A 13,436-nucleotide genomic window follows, 5' to 3' on the forward strand; every position below is an offset into this window, starting at 1 on the left:
TTTGCACCTTTAAAAAGTTGGAGGGATTAATTGACTCTTTAGCAAATATTTGAAAGCTTATTTGACCATTTTTTCTTTTCTTAATTATTATTATTAGTTCAGATATCGAAGTGTCTAATCATAGCTCATATGACGTGGTTAACATGTGTCCGGTGTCCACGTAATGTGGATAGCGCGAGGAAAACTAGGTGGTTCGACAACTCGGATAAGAATCCACGTGCTAAACTACGTTCATAGAATCCGTCCAACATTCATTCAAACAGCGCCCACAGTTCTCTTCCAACCATCACCGTCGGTTTCTGAACTTTCTGCGCTTCCCGCACCTATAAATTACTGCGTTTTACTTCCCCAGATTGATTCTCCTACTACCCAGAACCTCTGTTTTACAGTTTTAAGGATAAAGATCAAAGCTTTCATGGCGCCAACTGCTGCAATGCTGCTACTGAACCACCATAGCAGACAGTCTCACCATCATCATCATCATCATTCCTCGTCGCCTCCAAATGTGACAGTGGCTCAAGTCAAGGCATCAGTGGAGAAATGGGTTTCAAATCTTAACGGCATCCTTCATCTCCAGCAAAGATCGGACGCGCCGGAAAAACAGCCCACACCGGATCGGAAAATGGAAAGCGCCGGAAAAGCAGCCCAGAATGGCTCCGGAGGAGGAGCCCACTAAACTCGAAAATGGAAAGCCAAGAAACAATGGGATTTTGGCTCTGAAAGTTTTTCTCAACTTTTTCAAAGAAAATGTATCTGTTAATAGTTTCATGTTATGCCATTTCATTTCATTTGTGACACTCCTTGAATGATAATTGAATATAAAGTACAGATTTGTTCATATGACAAAGATTTGCACCAAGAATGGAGATTTTATTGCGAAAAAAACGCCCCGTCTCAATTACAGGATTCAAGTTTATCTAGTGACAAGAATATGAGAACTAAGGATGGCATGAAAATAGGAAGTTTCCTGCAATGGTGCCAGGCAGAAGCACAGGGATTCAAACTCTCTAACCTGCAAATTAAACAAGTGAAAGCTCACCAGATGGAATGGATCTTTGGACAAGCTTAGCCCAAGATTCATTGGTTTCTGTAATGACCTTCAGTGCATAGTCCTATGATAGCAAAGGAAAATCAAACATAAGCAGGCAGCAATTAAGGAAAATTATATTATGGGCCGTCGAGAAACTGACAAACACAAGAATTGAAATGATGCATTACTTTCAATATAGTAGCTGATGACCAAGAAAACAAAGGAACCAAGTATTTTCCAGATAAACTCATTCCAAATGATGGAACATTCCCTCAAATCACGGGCTTAACATAGGACCAATTCAGTAATGTACCTTATTTGCTGGCTTGTTTCCAAGACCAAACTTGTTGGCAGGTTTTCCATCAGGGATCTTGTAATCTCGAAACCAATCCCTGATTGCCGTAAGTGTGCCCTGAAACATGAATGGGAAAAACGAATGCATTATTAGTATGAAAACAGTTGACATGTATTCAAGATACTCCCAAAATCTTACTCGGGTAATAGGAATAGAGAATACTCATAATGCTAATGGACCAATGCTCAGTCAAATGTGACCAAACACTTACCGGGAAATGTTTCTCAACATCTTGAACATCATTAACTAGTGAAGCTCTTGGGTCATCTAGTGAAATTGCAACAATCTTCCAGTCAAGTTCTCCTTCATCAATCATTGCTAATGCAGCTACAGGCTTCACTTTTAGAATCTCACCAATTTTGCCACGCTTTTCACCAATCTCAACAACATCGACTAAAAATAAAGAAACAATCACAGAATAAAGTCTGTATGCCTTAACATTTCCCCTTTTTTTTCATTGGAAGACCGAAGACGAAATATGAAGTGCATGAATTTACTCGGATATATGTTGAAAGAGATAAAGGTATACCTGGATCATTGTCTCCAAATGCACCATCAACTTCAGAGTTCGCAAATGAAGGGTCTTCCCATGTTTGAGGAAGCAATCCATAATTCCAGTGAATATTGTACCTAAGAAAAGGATGAGAAAGCACAACGTATTAATTAAATTGATTGCAGATTATAACAAGCAAGTTCACAAGATTGGAAGTTGGTACAATGAAGAAACCCCTATAAATCTGTGAAGCAATTCTACCAAATGTACAAAAATGTGCGAAGTTGCATATTTCATATTTGTTTATTATCCGATTGCTTTATTAAAGAAAGTTTCGAATTTTTCAAGATTGTGGGTGGTGTGGTAGTCTTACGGGTAATATCTAAGTTTCCCTTTTTTGGTATCCTGTTTAATGGGAGTATGTTGCTCATCAGTGGCAACCTCCATTTTCGCACTTGATTCTTTAGGAATTTCAACAATGAAATTGAAGACACCACCACCCAAGTGTAGCGGTACATCATGCCATGGGGACACCTGCATATCAAACAGAAAATATGCATCATAAAGGTAGAAAAGCACCCATAAATCCTCAAACATGTCAATAATAAGGCACCTATGCTTGAACTCATTTGCTCAAAGACTCAAAGAATGATACACATTTCTAACAATGGTGCTTTATTCGACTAGAAATCAGTGCTCCAAATCCATTGATGCTCAGAATTGCCTCAACACATGGCCAGTGTTGCAAAAATCTCGACTAGGCGCTGGCCAGCCGCCTAGTTTATCACCATAATCGGTGGTCTAGGTGGCAGGCTAGGCCGCCTAGACCTCATAAGTGCCGACTAGGCCAACTAGGTAGCCTAAGCAACAGATTAGCTATTGTTCCCTTCTTTTTTGAATGGATTATTTCACTCAAAACGACATCGTTACGAGCAAAATAATCCTAAATTGTTCAAACTCTAATGTTTTTTAGGTTAATATTTAATATTTTTCAACCATGCACATGGCTCAAGATGCAAAATAGAACCTCAAATCAAGATAGAACCCACTAACCCAGTAACTAAGATTCATTGCCAGTGAAGGGCCTCCCTGACAAAATGGGAAATAAGAATCCCATTTGCAAAAATCTCAACTTTCACACTTCACTTGCTTCTCATTTCAGTAACAAAACAATGGGGCAACAGAAAATAGAATAGTTATCCCAAAATCGAATCTTGGAAATAATGGTGAAACGAAACACAAGACAAAACAAATCAAAGCAATCAAAATCATCCAAATTTGATAGGGATTATACCGACCCTTTTGCCGGAATTGTCGACAAAGAAGACACGGTAATCGAGGGTCTCGGGCTGGCCTTCTTCTTTGATCTGAACCTGGGGATTGTAGATAGCCCTGCAAGTGAAGAGCCGCCTCTTCTGCGAGGGCGCGTTCTTGAAGCAGAGATTGAAAGCGTTGGGCCTTCTTAAAGGACCCCTGGAAAGCATGGAGGCAGTGACAGTGTTGCTCGCTGATACCATCGCTCTAGCGGCCGCCATTGCTGATCTTTGCTATGAATACACAAAAGCAGAACTATAACTCTATAAGAATGTTTATAGTGCAACTTCCACCACAATCCACCAGACCCGTTCGGATTGGTTTCGTTACTGCCACACTCACGGAATATACTGCATTATATTTCTTTTCCCCTTTATTTTATTTTTGTTAACTTTTGGAATACCAAATTTGCTTTTGTTTTTTGTATTTTTTTTTTTAAATCAAATAAACCCTAAAGTCTTAAACTTTACACCGGAGAGCAATTAAACTTTTTTCAAAAAATGTAATTGATCACTTGAATTTGTTAAAACGTATCAAATAAACCCTAAAGTCTTAAACTTTACACCGGATAGCAACTAAACTTTTTCAAAAATGTAATTAATCACTTGAGTTTGTTAAAATGTGCCAAATAAACTTTTTTTACCGGTAATTACTAGGAAATTACTATTGTTCACCATCGTTGATCGCCCCAATTCAAAAAAAAAAAACAAAAAACAAAAAACAAAAAACGACTTTACACTAGATCTCGAATCAATTTGTTAAAACTTAAATATTTCACATACCCGTTATAAATCTAAATTCAGTGAATTCTCGAGTAACTAAAGAAGGTAAACCTCATACCAAAAGGAAAACTTTTTATTTCACAATCTTGAAGTTCCATGGATAGCTGTTTAAGCCCTTTTCACCCATTGCAGGAGGCAAGTCCACAGGTTCAAAGCCATCACATTGCATTAGAATCACATTTATTTTCAGTTGGGAAACATTATTTTCGAATATCATATTTGCAGAACAATAAAACTTTTAAAGAAGATGAGAAAAGCAGACAAGCACAGCACACACTGCAGCAGCAATGGCTCCCCAGTCCTTGCAGCCAATGTTGAACAGGAACAACTATTTATCAACTTTGTTGTATCCCACTAGGCCATGTCTGGTTCTTCACTGGTTTAAGAATGTTTGAAACCGCTGATATGGTTTCCTCATCCTTTCCGAATATTGCAATTTCTGTTGCAGCTGCTACATTTTCTTCCACCTGATAACAACAGTCGGTGTTTAGTGTACTTTCGTAGAACATAGTTTCATATGAACAAGGGTGATTGCTTATAGGACTTATTACTAAACAAGATTGAAAGTTGCAATCTTTATACAACAAGGTCTGTGAATCATAGCTGGAATTCAATTCCAATTTTGCTACCAGTTAGCTTAAACAGCCTTCAAGTGGACGATGTCTAAATGCATTGTTTTCTAACAAACTTCGAAGCAGGCATATAAGCTCGGGACTTCTATAGGAAGAGTATGCAAACATTTACAAGATTACACAAAAAAATCAATTTTCTTTATGCCATCTACTTGTATTGTTATAACAAAATGAACTGGACAATATCACATTTTTGGTTATGTTTCTTTTATCTACTCTGGGGTCCATATTCATTTTCACATTCCTTCAAATAACATGGTTCCTTCAAGCAGGCAGGAAATAGAAGTTATCGACTTATCGGGCAAGAGTAGTTTAAATTTTAAGCCGTTTTCAATCAAGATGCAGAAAACATGACAAAGTTACAAATTTGCTTCAAGAACCGAAGTGTAGAGGTCAAGGTAAAAGAAGAAGTGTAACCTGTCCAACAGATATCATTCCAACTAGTATAGTAGAAATGTCTTTATTAGACAAGCTGTATTGCAGAGCTATCTTCGAGATATTCTTCCCCTTTTCTTTGCAAAAAGCAGCGGCAGCTTGGCATGCAGCCTGACAAGTAAACCATAAAGAGGATAGCGGGTGGAAATTTATAACTCAGATAACCAAGACAAGGCTACAGATAGAAGATTTGACAAAAAAGCCAGGAAAAAAAAAAAAAAAAACCTTGATTTCAGGTGATGCAGGGTGCCACTCTGGTGGTCCAATCTCGGTAAGGAGTCCCATTGCCAGAGGAGAAGCACTGATCACTCCCACACCCTTGCTCTTCAAGTAAGGCAATAGATCCTCCAACGTTGAATCATTTATGCTGTAGTGGCAATATGACAGAATTACATCAACTGTACCTGGAGGGACCCGATCAAGCACATAAGTGAAAATCTGCAACGGGAGTCCAGTTATACCAATGAAACGAATTTTCCCGGTTTCCTTTAATTTCAGGAGGGCAGGAAGTGTCTCGTTAACAATCTGTTCAAGAAACAAATAAACCCAATCCAAATTTCACATATCAGGAATAAGTATTACCAAAGATGCAGCTTATAATCACATTCATTATAATGAAACATAGTGCAAGGTTTTAGATCACAACCTAATGAAGAGAAAACTCTATCGAAAAACTGATTTAGAATATCCAATTCAAAATATTATAGTATAGTAAAACACTAACTTTCGAAAAGAGTTTATACATAAATCAAATGGCAAACATTCATGAACTAGATATTTGTGGTGGTAATCTCTATCAAATAACAACATTAAAGTTGAATGATAATAGTTGATCAAATAAGAGAAGACATCAAAAAGCACCTGATCAAGAGAGCCAAATTCAATGTCATGACAATGTAGTATATCAACATAATCAAGCTGGAGCCTCTCCAAGCTCTCATCAATACTTCGAGTCACTCTTTCAGCACTAAAATCAAAGCCCTCCTTGTACCTTCCACACTTTGTGGACACAATATACTGATCTCTAGGTACCCCAAGTGCCTTCAGAGCCTTCCCTAATACTTTCTCTGATAATGTCCCTCCATAGTACCTAAAACATCAGCAACTAATAAACAAATGAATCGAAAGTTCCAGACCTTCAGAAACACAAAAGGCACTACTAAAGAACAATCAAAATACACTCCTCTCGTGGGGCAACCCAGCCAAGTTGGTTAGGCCGTTGACTTGGTAACCACAAGTTACAAGTTCAACTCAAAGTGGGAGCGGCCTATTAACCTTATTAGTTTGAACCGGTCAGCTGACATCCTAGGCATCCTATGGTCCTTTATAGGATACACACACTCGGATAGTGACTGCAGTTTCCTTGTCATTCAAAAAATACACTCCCATCTGGCCATAAGAGGTCCAAGAATTTTAGAAGACCAAAAGCATTAATTACACACTATTGAAATAGCAAGAATACCCAGCACCACAAAGGGAAATAAAAGAACAGAACTTTGCAAACAGAGACAACAATCAACTATAAACACGAAAAGGGTAAAGAGAAAGAGACAGTACCAACTTCAGAAATCAAATGCAGCACTAATATAAAGTCGAAATCAATCGAAATTGAACAAAAAGGAAGGAAATTTAGCAAGAACGCGTACGGGGAAGTGTCGAAAAAGTTGATCCCCAGGCGAAAGGCATGTCGGACGGCGGCAAAAGCTGCTTCTTCGGACACATTTCCAAAAACATTCCCAAGCGGGGAGGCACCAAACCCGACAGAGCTAACCTTCAGGCCAGTATTGCCCAAGGGTCGGTGTTCTAATCCGCCGAAAGTTTGAGTAGACATTGTTACTGATGGGTGTGTAGGGATCTTGATTTTTTGAGTGTCGTAAATAAGCTATAGCTTAAGCAAGCAAGTAGAAGAAGATAACGTGCGAAGCAAAAGCGGAGAGAATCTTGAATAGGATCTAATTTCCCGGCAAAGTAAAAGTAAATTGACCGGAAAAAGCAACGATTGTTTGGACCCTTTCACATCTACGGAAGAGAAACCAATTTCTAAGAAATTTCTTAAAGGAATCCTAATATGAGAACCACTTCTGGAGAACTTATGAACAAATTTAAATCATTGTTCTGTAAAATATGATAGATGATAAATAAATAAGTAAAAAATGAACAGATAATTTCATAATATTATAAAATTTTAAAATGAGCTAGGTCATTTTTATAAATATTCTAAATTTTTGTTTATTTTCGACTGCCTCACATAAGATTCACTTTATGTATGTGTGTGTCTTTTGAGACTTGTTATACATCCAATAGAAAGGTATATTGTAAAGGTTATGACAACCTCTTATATTTGTTGACAATTATTGTAATAATCACAATACTCTAAGGGGCCGTTTGGTTCACGGAATGTTAGATTACCTTAGGGAATGTTAGATTACCTTAGGGAATGTTAGATTGCTGGGAATGTTAGATTGCTAGGAATGTTAGATTACTGGGAATGTTAGATTCCTGTGTTTGGTTAAAATTGAGGTATGTAATATAATCATGTTTGGTTTAGGGTTATCTTATATATATATATATATATATATATATATATATATATATATATATATATATATATGTATGTATGTATGTATCCTTAACATATTTTCATATATTTTAATAAATTTAATAATTAAATTAAATAAATAAGATAACGGTATCATATATAATTACATGATTTTGAAATATTAACTAAAATTTTGAACTTGAGAAACAAAATTATTTTATATGCTAACATAACGTAATAAAAAATATATAATATAATTACAACAACAACAACAACAACAACAACAACAACAATAATAATAATAATAATAATAATAATAATAATAATAATAATAAGCTAACATAAAATATATATCTTTAAATAATTGGAATTAAAATGACAAAATTCATAAATATGCGAGGTTATCTTACATTACCTAACAAAATGAAGGGAATCACATTCCCTTCAAAATCCTATGTGGAGGGAATGTTGCATTCCCTGGGAATGTTATATTCCCTCAGAGAAAATGAACCAAACATAGGAATGTAAGCTCAGGAATGTCACATTCCCTTGGTTATATAATATAACCTGAACCAAACGCCCCCTAAATTTAACTTTTTATGAGAATGATGTATTAATTTTTTTAGAGTCAGGAATCTCTTTCGTAAATTAATGAAATGTTAGATGTATGTGAAATATTAATTGTAATAAGAGTATTATTAAACATGTGTCTTCCTTTGATTGGCATTTATAAAATATTGTCCCATATAAGAGCCCTTTTGATAATTGTTAAATACTTAAATAGGTTAGTTGGACTTTTGGAGTAGCAACTTGCAAAGCAACTTCCTATGGGGTCCTACCTTGTCTATAATGGAGAATAGTAACACATGTATTATCATATTATATTTCTTTTTCATTCTCGGGAAAAAGAAAAACACATGTTTGATGAGTTGTTATACGAATATCCTGTTCCGACGTATAAATTGTGTATTTTTAGTATTAAAATTATAAATTTTTAGAATATAAATTGTGTTTTTAAATCAAAATACATAACAATCGTAACAGGAAATTGTGAATACAATACATAATCATCAAATTCTAATCTGTTAATATTGTGTGATTGCAATATTTATAAGGAATTTGTAAATACAAAACAATGTAATATTAACATTGTGTGTTCGTAATATACAAATTGTAAAATTTTAAAAGATAAATGATTAACATTTGGAATAAGGTGGACTCGAGCCCACATAACAATTTGCTTGATGCAAGCTAAGCGCAAATTATGCCGTGGAATCGTGTTCACCGAGAATGGTGAACACAAGTCAAAACGACGTCGTTTTTAGGCAAAAAAAAAAAAAAAAAAATCGCGGATGTGGAGTTAACGGCGCGTTACTGATCAAATTATGAATTTTCTGTTATAAGATTATGAATTTTATGAAAATTCATAATCTCATAACAGAAAATTCATAATCGCATAACAGAAAATTCATAATCTTATAACAGAAAATTCATAATCTCATGGTTCCAAAGTGAATGTGTAGGCATGGTTCCAAAGTGAATACGCAGGCATGGATTCATAATTTATGAATGTCCGTGATTTCGGACGGGAATATGTAGGCATGGTTCCAAAGTGAATGTGCATGCATGAATTCATAATTTATGAATGTCCGAAACTCCGAAATTATGAATGTAATGAAAATTCATAATCTCATAACAGAAAATTCATAATCGCATAACAGAAAATTCATAATCTTATAACTGAAAATTCATAATCTCATAACAGAAAATTCATAATCTCATGGTTCCAAAGTGAATGTGTAGGCATGGTTCCAAAGTGAATGTGTAGGCAGTCACGTAATTAAAAAAAAAAAAAAAAAAAAAAAAAGATAACGGTGCACTAACACCGTTGGAACCGTGTTCACCATGAATGGTGAACACGGTTCCATGGCATAACGTCTGCAAGCTAAGGATTATGATATTGTTATTTGGGCCGCAGATATGCAATGAAATTGAGCTGGACCGTGCGGATGGGCTGCAAAAATGCTAACCCAATAGGGAAAAGCCCAAAAAGATAAAGCAACTCTTTTGAATTTACAACTGTTATACCAGTTCATATTGCATTGTGAATCTTGATACAAAAATTAACACATTTTGAATTTACAATTAACAGTTTTTGTATATGTAAATAAATAACTTGATAATTACTGACAAATAATATGATAATTACATGTACATAAACTATCAACGGTAGGTACAGAATATGTCAACTATAGATACAGAAAACCTTAGTAATTGTACTTCACTATACAGTCTATATATGTCAAATGTGATGTCTTGCTTAACTGTACAATTATCAAAACCTGCTGGAATAAATATGCCGGGCATAAATGGAAATTATTATCCATACTTGTCCAAAACCAAAGAAGAAAAAGAAAAATTCAACACCTAATAGACAGCAACAGTGGCCTTGTTGGCTTATGAAAATACAGGAGTAGATGGGGAGTAGGATAGAATTTTCCAACATTAATGTGGATCTGGAAATCTTCTGGTAGGATCCTAATAATACATGTGCTGATGTGCATAATTTGTCACCTTCTAGGTAAGTCAAAGGTTGCCATCCATGCCCCGCGAAATGTGGAGTATAACTCACAATTGATTGCGACATGTTGAGAACTCATTGGCTAGTTGACGTACGTTGTTGGCTCCAAAACAGAAACCCAGCTTTCTTCTTTTGGTCATCTTCTTTGATTCACCAAAACTCCTCCAATTACCGCTCTGGGTGAAACTCGATCTTAATTGATAAAGAAATATAATAAAGTAAACCGCTTAGGTGGCTCATAACTGACCGGTTGCAGAAAACTTTTAAGTTTGGGTGTTAGGTTAAAAGTCCAAAGGCGGTTGCCGAAAACTAGCAATTGATTTTCTCAGCGTCAAAAATGTCAAGAAAAGACAAAAAAGATCCAAGATCGGTAGCCTTTTTGGATTAAAAAAACCTACCCACTAAGATTTTTTAATTACCAGGTATCATGTTCATACCAATAATTAATGAACCACATATTCAAATGTGGCAATGCCAGTTCACATCAACAACCCGTGAAGGAATAGAAGAAATAGCGACAACAGTTGTTATTCAATTCCTTCACAAGAAACCACTAATATAAATGCCCACCATTGTTTTCTAAACTCGAAAGATTGGGTTTTCTCAAAACTCAAAAGACAGTGTTTGTCTAATCTGTGATATATAGGTAAGTCTGATCTGATATATATATGTTAATGCCCATCATATCAGTCTTTTTGATGGTTAATTATGTTCTCTGATATGGTTTCCAGGATCCTCCTGTTTCTCTAATGGAGATTGCTAATATGCGGAGTTTAGCAGAACTGGGAATGGAGGATTCTGCATATCTGCAGCACTGGCCAATATGCTCTCTTGATGAACTCAGCGCAATACCGGTATCTGCAACGTTTAGCGACACTCTAAATCCGCCATTTTCTCAGCTTCATCATCATCATCATCATCAGCCAATCTATGGCGTGAAACGGCCATTGGAACTGTCTCAGGCGTGTGAAGAAGACGCTGCAATGAAGCATCCCAGGACTAACAGCTGGAGTTCTAGTGAGAATGATCATGCATTCAGCTCACAATCTGTTCATCAGAGCTTTCACGTTGTGAACTCAGATTACAGCAACCAAATCAGAACCAGAAGGCCTAAAGAAGAAACAATTTCTCATCCCAGTGCCATAACTTTCCATGCTGATCATCATCACATTCTTTCCCAAGATCCCTTTGTGAACCAAAATTTCGTGTTCAAGGCCGGCCAGGAAGCCAAGAAGATCAGTAATACTGCTCAGGATCATATAATTGCAGAACGAAAACGACGCGAAAAGCTCAGCCAGAGATTCATTGCTCTGTCTGCTCTAGTCCCAGGACTCAAAAAGGTAATGGTCTTGTTTGGTAAAATGGCTGTTAGCTGATAGCCGCTAGCTGATTGTGTTGATTAGAGGGTATAAATATTTGATAACATTGGTTGATTGTAGTATAGTGTTTGGTAAATTAGCTGTTAGCTGATAGCTGTTTGATATAATTTCTTTTCTCAAAAAGCTAATTGAAAAAGTTGCTTGGAGTAGCTTTTTGAATTTTAGCCTTTTGGAGTTGCAAAAAGCTAATTAACCAAACATTTATATTGATATTTTAACTAAATCAAATAATTAATAGTGGTCAAATAAGCCAAAATTAGCCTATAGGCCAATTTTTTACCAAACAGGGCCATATAATCTAATCTTTTTGTTGCTACAGTTGATTGACTCAAATCAAGAAAGTCAATAGGACAGTCTAATCTTAATATTCTCAAAATCAAGAAAAGTTTACTTTAATTTGTGTTAACCATATGGTGTACAATTTTGCAGATGGACAAGGCTTCGGTTCTTGGGGATGCTATAAAGCACTTGAAACAGCTGCAAGAGAGAGTGAAGATGCTGGAAGAGCAGACAAGGAAGAAGTCTGCTCATCAGTCAGTAGTTTTTGTCAAGAAATATGAGGTTTTAGCAGATGCTGAGAATTCTTCCTCGGATGAAAATCTGTCCGGGGTCGATGAGCCGCTCCCGGAGATCGAAGTAAGAATCTCCGATAAAGATGTTCTGGTTAGAGTCCACTGTGAAAAGAGCAAAGGGGTTGTTGATAAAACAGTAGCTGAACTGGAGAATCTCCATCTCTCTGTCACCAATAGCACTGCCATGTCTTTTGGCAATTCTGCTCTTGATATTACCATAATAGCTCAGGTAAATAAAAAATAAAAAATTCTGGTATTTAATTCATCCCGGCCGCTAGTTTTACCCTGCAACTAAAAATCAATTATTTTCTCTCTAATCTTTTCTTAATTTTCAGATGGATGAGAAATTCCCAATGACAGTGAAGGATATTGTGATGAACTTACGGTCAGCTCTCAAGATTCAGTCAGTTTGAATTGCCAGAAACCTTAAAAATATCGACAATAAACGAGTCTAGGAATCTTGCCTAAACTCGGGCATGCATGCATGCATACTTTCGGATCATACGAGGTTTAATATTAAGGCCTGTTTGCCAAGCACCCTTTTATTTGGAACCATCTGCCCATATATGAAGCTTGTTTGCTGTGAGGTTCATTTTGTAGGAGGGTTTTTTCGTCAAATTTTTTTCATGGTTTATTCATGGACCATGTTACCCTACCCTCCTGTTGTAAAGAGATGACTTCATGGCTTTTGTGGGCTTTTTAGTTTTTCCTCTACATTTTTTTGGGGGGAGGTTTGAGGATATCAAACCAAACCTTGTGGTCAAAAAAGGGATTTTAGGTTTTTTTTGGGGGCTGAATTGGCAAATATGGTGTTGTACCAGTGTCAAATAGTGTGTTTTAGAGGACCATTTGAGGGGTCCTCTTTTCTTTGTCTATGTAATATTATAATTGCAATATTGTTTGGTTGTGACGTCGTAAACTCGTAATGCCCCAATATTTAGAAATTTCTTCACTTTCATACCCAACATTTGGTTTTTATATATTTATCACATTTCTTTACTATGAATTCAAATGCAATTATACATAAAACCAATTACATTAATAATAACAAAAATAATGCTATCCAAACAACTTAATTAACCGTGAATGGAATCCAAAATTTCTCATTAAAAGAAGTTCAAAGAATGTTATTGAAGCAATTTCTACGGTGTTGTTCAACATCAGTATCTTATTATACTTTGTACAATTATACACTCTATTAGGGTTGGATCATGTACTATCAACCTATGTCGCTACAATACATGGTATAGACCGATATAATGTGTAAGATTATACTTGGTACAAACAAACAAAAGGAACCAATTCAATGTCAATTCACTAAGTT

At 35.9% G+C, this 13,436-nt stretch overlaps 4 protein-coding genes across 4 annotated transcripts; 2 read left to right on the forward strand and 2 right to left on the reverse strand.

Moving 5' to 3' along the window:
- Positions 1 to 154: 154 nt before the first annotated feature.
- On the forward strand, positions 155 to 843 carry LOC109165257. Its single transcript, XM_019313944.1, has 2 exons — positions 155 to 642; positions 675 to 843. Exons 1-2 carry the CDS (start codon positions 164 to 166, stop codon positions 718 to 720), a joined length of 525 nt encoding a protein of 174 aa, XP_019169489.1. The 5' UTR covers positions 155 to 163; the 3' UTR covers positions 721 to 843.
- Positions 844 to 849: 6 nt separating this feature from the next.
- On the reverse strand, positions 850 to 3,539 carry LOC109165255 (soluble inorganic pyrophosphatase 6, chloroplastic). The gene is made up of 6 exons (XM_019313941.1): positions 3,177 to 3,539; positions 2,252 to 2,412; positions 1,915 to 2,015; positions 1,597 to 1,778; positions 1,344 to 1,442; positions 850 to 1,112 (listed from the first exon to the last, which is right to left on the reverse strand). Exons 1-6 carry the CDS (start codon positions 3,411 to 3,413, stop codon positions 1,020 to 1,022), a joined length of 873 nt encoding a protein of 290 aa, XP_019169486.1. The 5' UTR covers positions 3,414 to 3,539; the 3' UTR covers positions 850 to 1,019.
- A 490-nt stretch (positions 3,540 to 4,029) lies between these two features.
- LOC109165254 (L-galactose dehydrogenase) lies at positions 4,030 to 7,103 on the reverse strand. Its single transcript, XM_019313940.1, has 5 exons — positions 6,688 to 7,103; positions 5,903 to 6,131; positions 5,267 to 5,566; positions 5,024 to 5,152; positions 4,030 to 4,441 (listed from the first exon to the last, which is right to left on the reverse strand). Exons 1-5 carry the CDS (start codon positions 6,870 to 6,872, stop codon positions 4,310 to 4,312), a joined length of 975 nt encoding a protein of 324 aa, XP_019169485.1. The 5' UTR covers positions 6,873 to 7,103; the 3' UTR covers positions 4,030 to 4,309.
- Positions 7,104 to 10,627: 3,524 nt separating this feature from the next.
- LOC109165253 (transcription factor bHLH18-like) lies at positions 10,628 to 13,071 on the forward strand. The gene is made up of 4 exons (XM_019313939.1): positions 10,628 to 10,801; positions 10,891 to 11,501; positions 11,970 to 12,341; positions 12,448 to 13,071. The coding sequence occupies exons 2-4, from the start codon at positions 10,911 to 10,913 to the stop codon at positions 12,523 to 12,525; spliced, it is 1,041 nt and encodes a 346-aa protein (XP_019169484.1). The 5' UTR covers positions 10,628 to 10,801; positions 10,891 to 10,910; the 3' UTR covers positions 12,526 to 13,071.
- The last annotated feature ends 365 nt before the right edge of the window (positions 13,072 to 13,436 follow it).

Source organism: Ipomoea nil, unplaced genomic scaffold (assembly GCF_001879475.1).
Source record: "Ipomoea nil cultivar Tokyo-kokei standard unplaced genomic scaffold, Asagao_1.1 scaffold3069, whole genome shotgun sequence".
Lineage (NCBI taxonomy): Eukaryota > Viridiplantae > Streptophyta > Magnoliopsida > Solanales > Convolvulaceae > Ipomoea > Ipomoea nil.

Excerpts from the sequence above, each read along its gene's own strand:
- LOC109165257 (XM_019313944.1), top strand. The coding sequence starts at position 164 with ATGTGGATAGCGCGAGGAAAACTAGGTGGTTCGACAACTCGGATAAGA. Across the intron at positions 643-674 it reads ATGGAAAGCGCCGGAAAAGC|AAACTCGAAAATGGAAAGCC; the intron begins AGCCCAGAATGG and ends GAGGAGCCCACT.
- LOC109165255 (XM_019313941.1), bottom strand. The coding sequence starts at position 3,413 with ATGGCGGCCGCTAGAGCGATGGTATCAGCGAGCAACACTGTCACTGCC. Across the intron at positions 2,016-2,251 it reads GGGAAACTTAGATATTACCC|GTACAATATTCACTGGAATT; the intron begins GTAAGACTACCA and ends TCCTTTTCTTAG. Across the intron at positions 1,443-1,596 it reads ATGTTGAGAAACATTTCCCG|GGCACACTTACGGCAATCAG; the intron begins GTAAGTGTTTGG and ends TTCATGTTTCAG.
- LOC109165254 (XM_019313940.1), bottom strand. The coding sequence starts at position 6,872 with ATGTCTACTCAAACTTTCGGCGGATTAGAACACCGACCCTTGGGCAAT. Across the intron at positions 5,567-5,902 it reads AATTTGGCTCTCTTGATCAG|ATTGTTAACGAGACACTTCC; the intron begins GTGCTTTTTGAT and ends TTTCTTGAACAG. Across the intron at positions 5,153-5,266 it reads CTGCATCACCTGAAATCAAG|GCTGCATGCCAAGCTGCCGC; the intron begins GTTTTTTTTTTT and ends TTTACTTGTCAG.
- LOC109165253 (XM_019313939.1), top strand. The coding sequence starts at position 10,911 with ATGGAGATTGCTAATATGCGGAGTTTAGCAGAACTGGGAATGGAGGAT. Across the intron at positions 11,502-11,969 it reads TAGTCCCAGGACTCAAAAAG|ATGGACAAGGCTTCGGTTCT; the intron begins GTAATGGTCTTG and ends ACAATTTTGCAG. Across the intron at positions 12,342-12,447 it reads ATATTACCATAATAGCTCAG|ATGGATGAGAAATTCCCAAT; the intron begins GTAAATAAAAAA and ends CTTAATTTTCAG.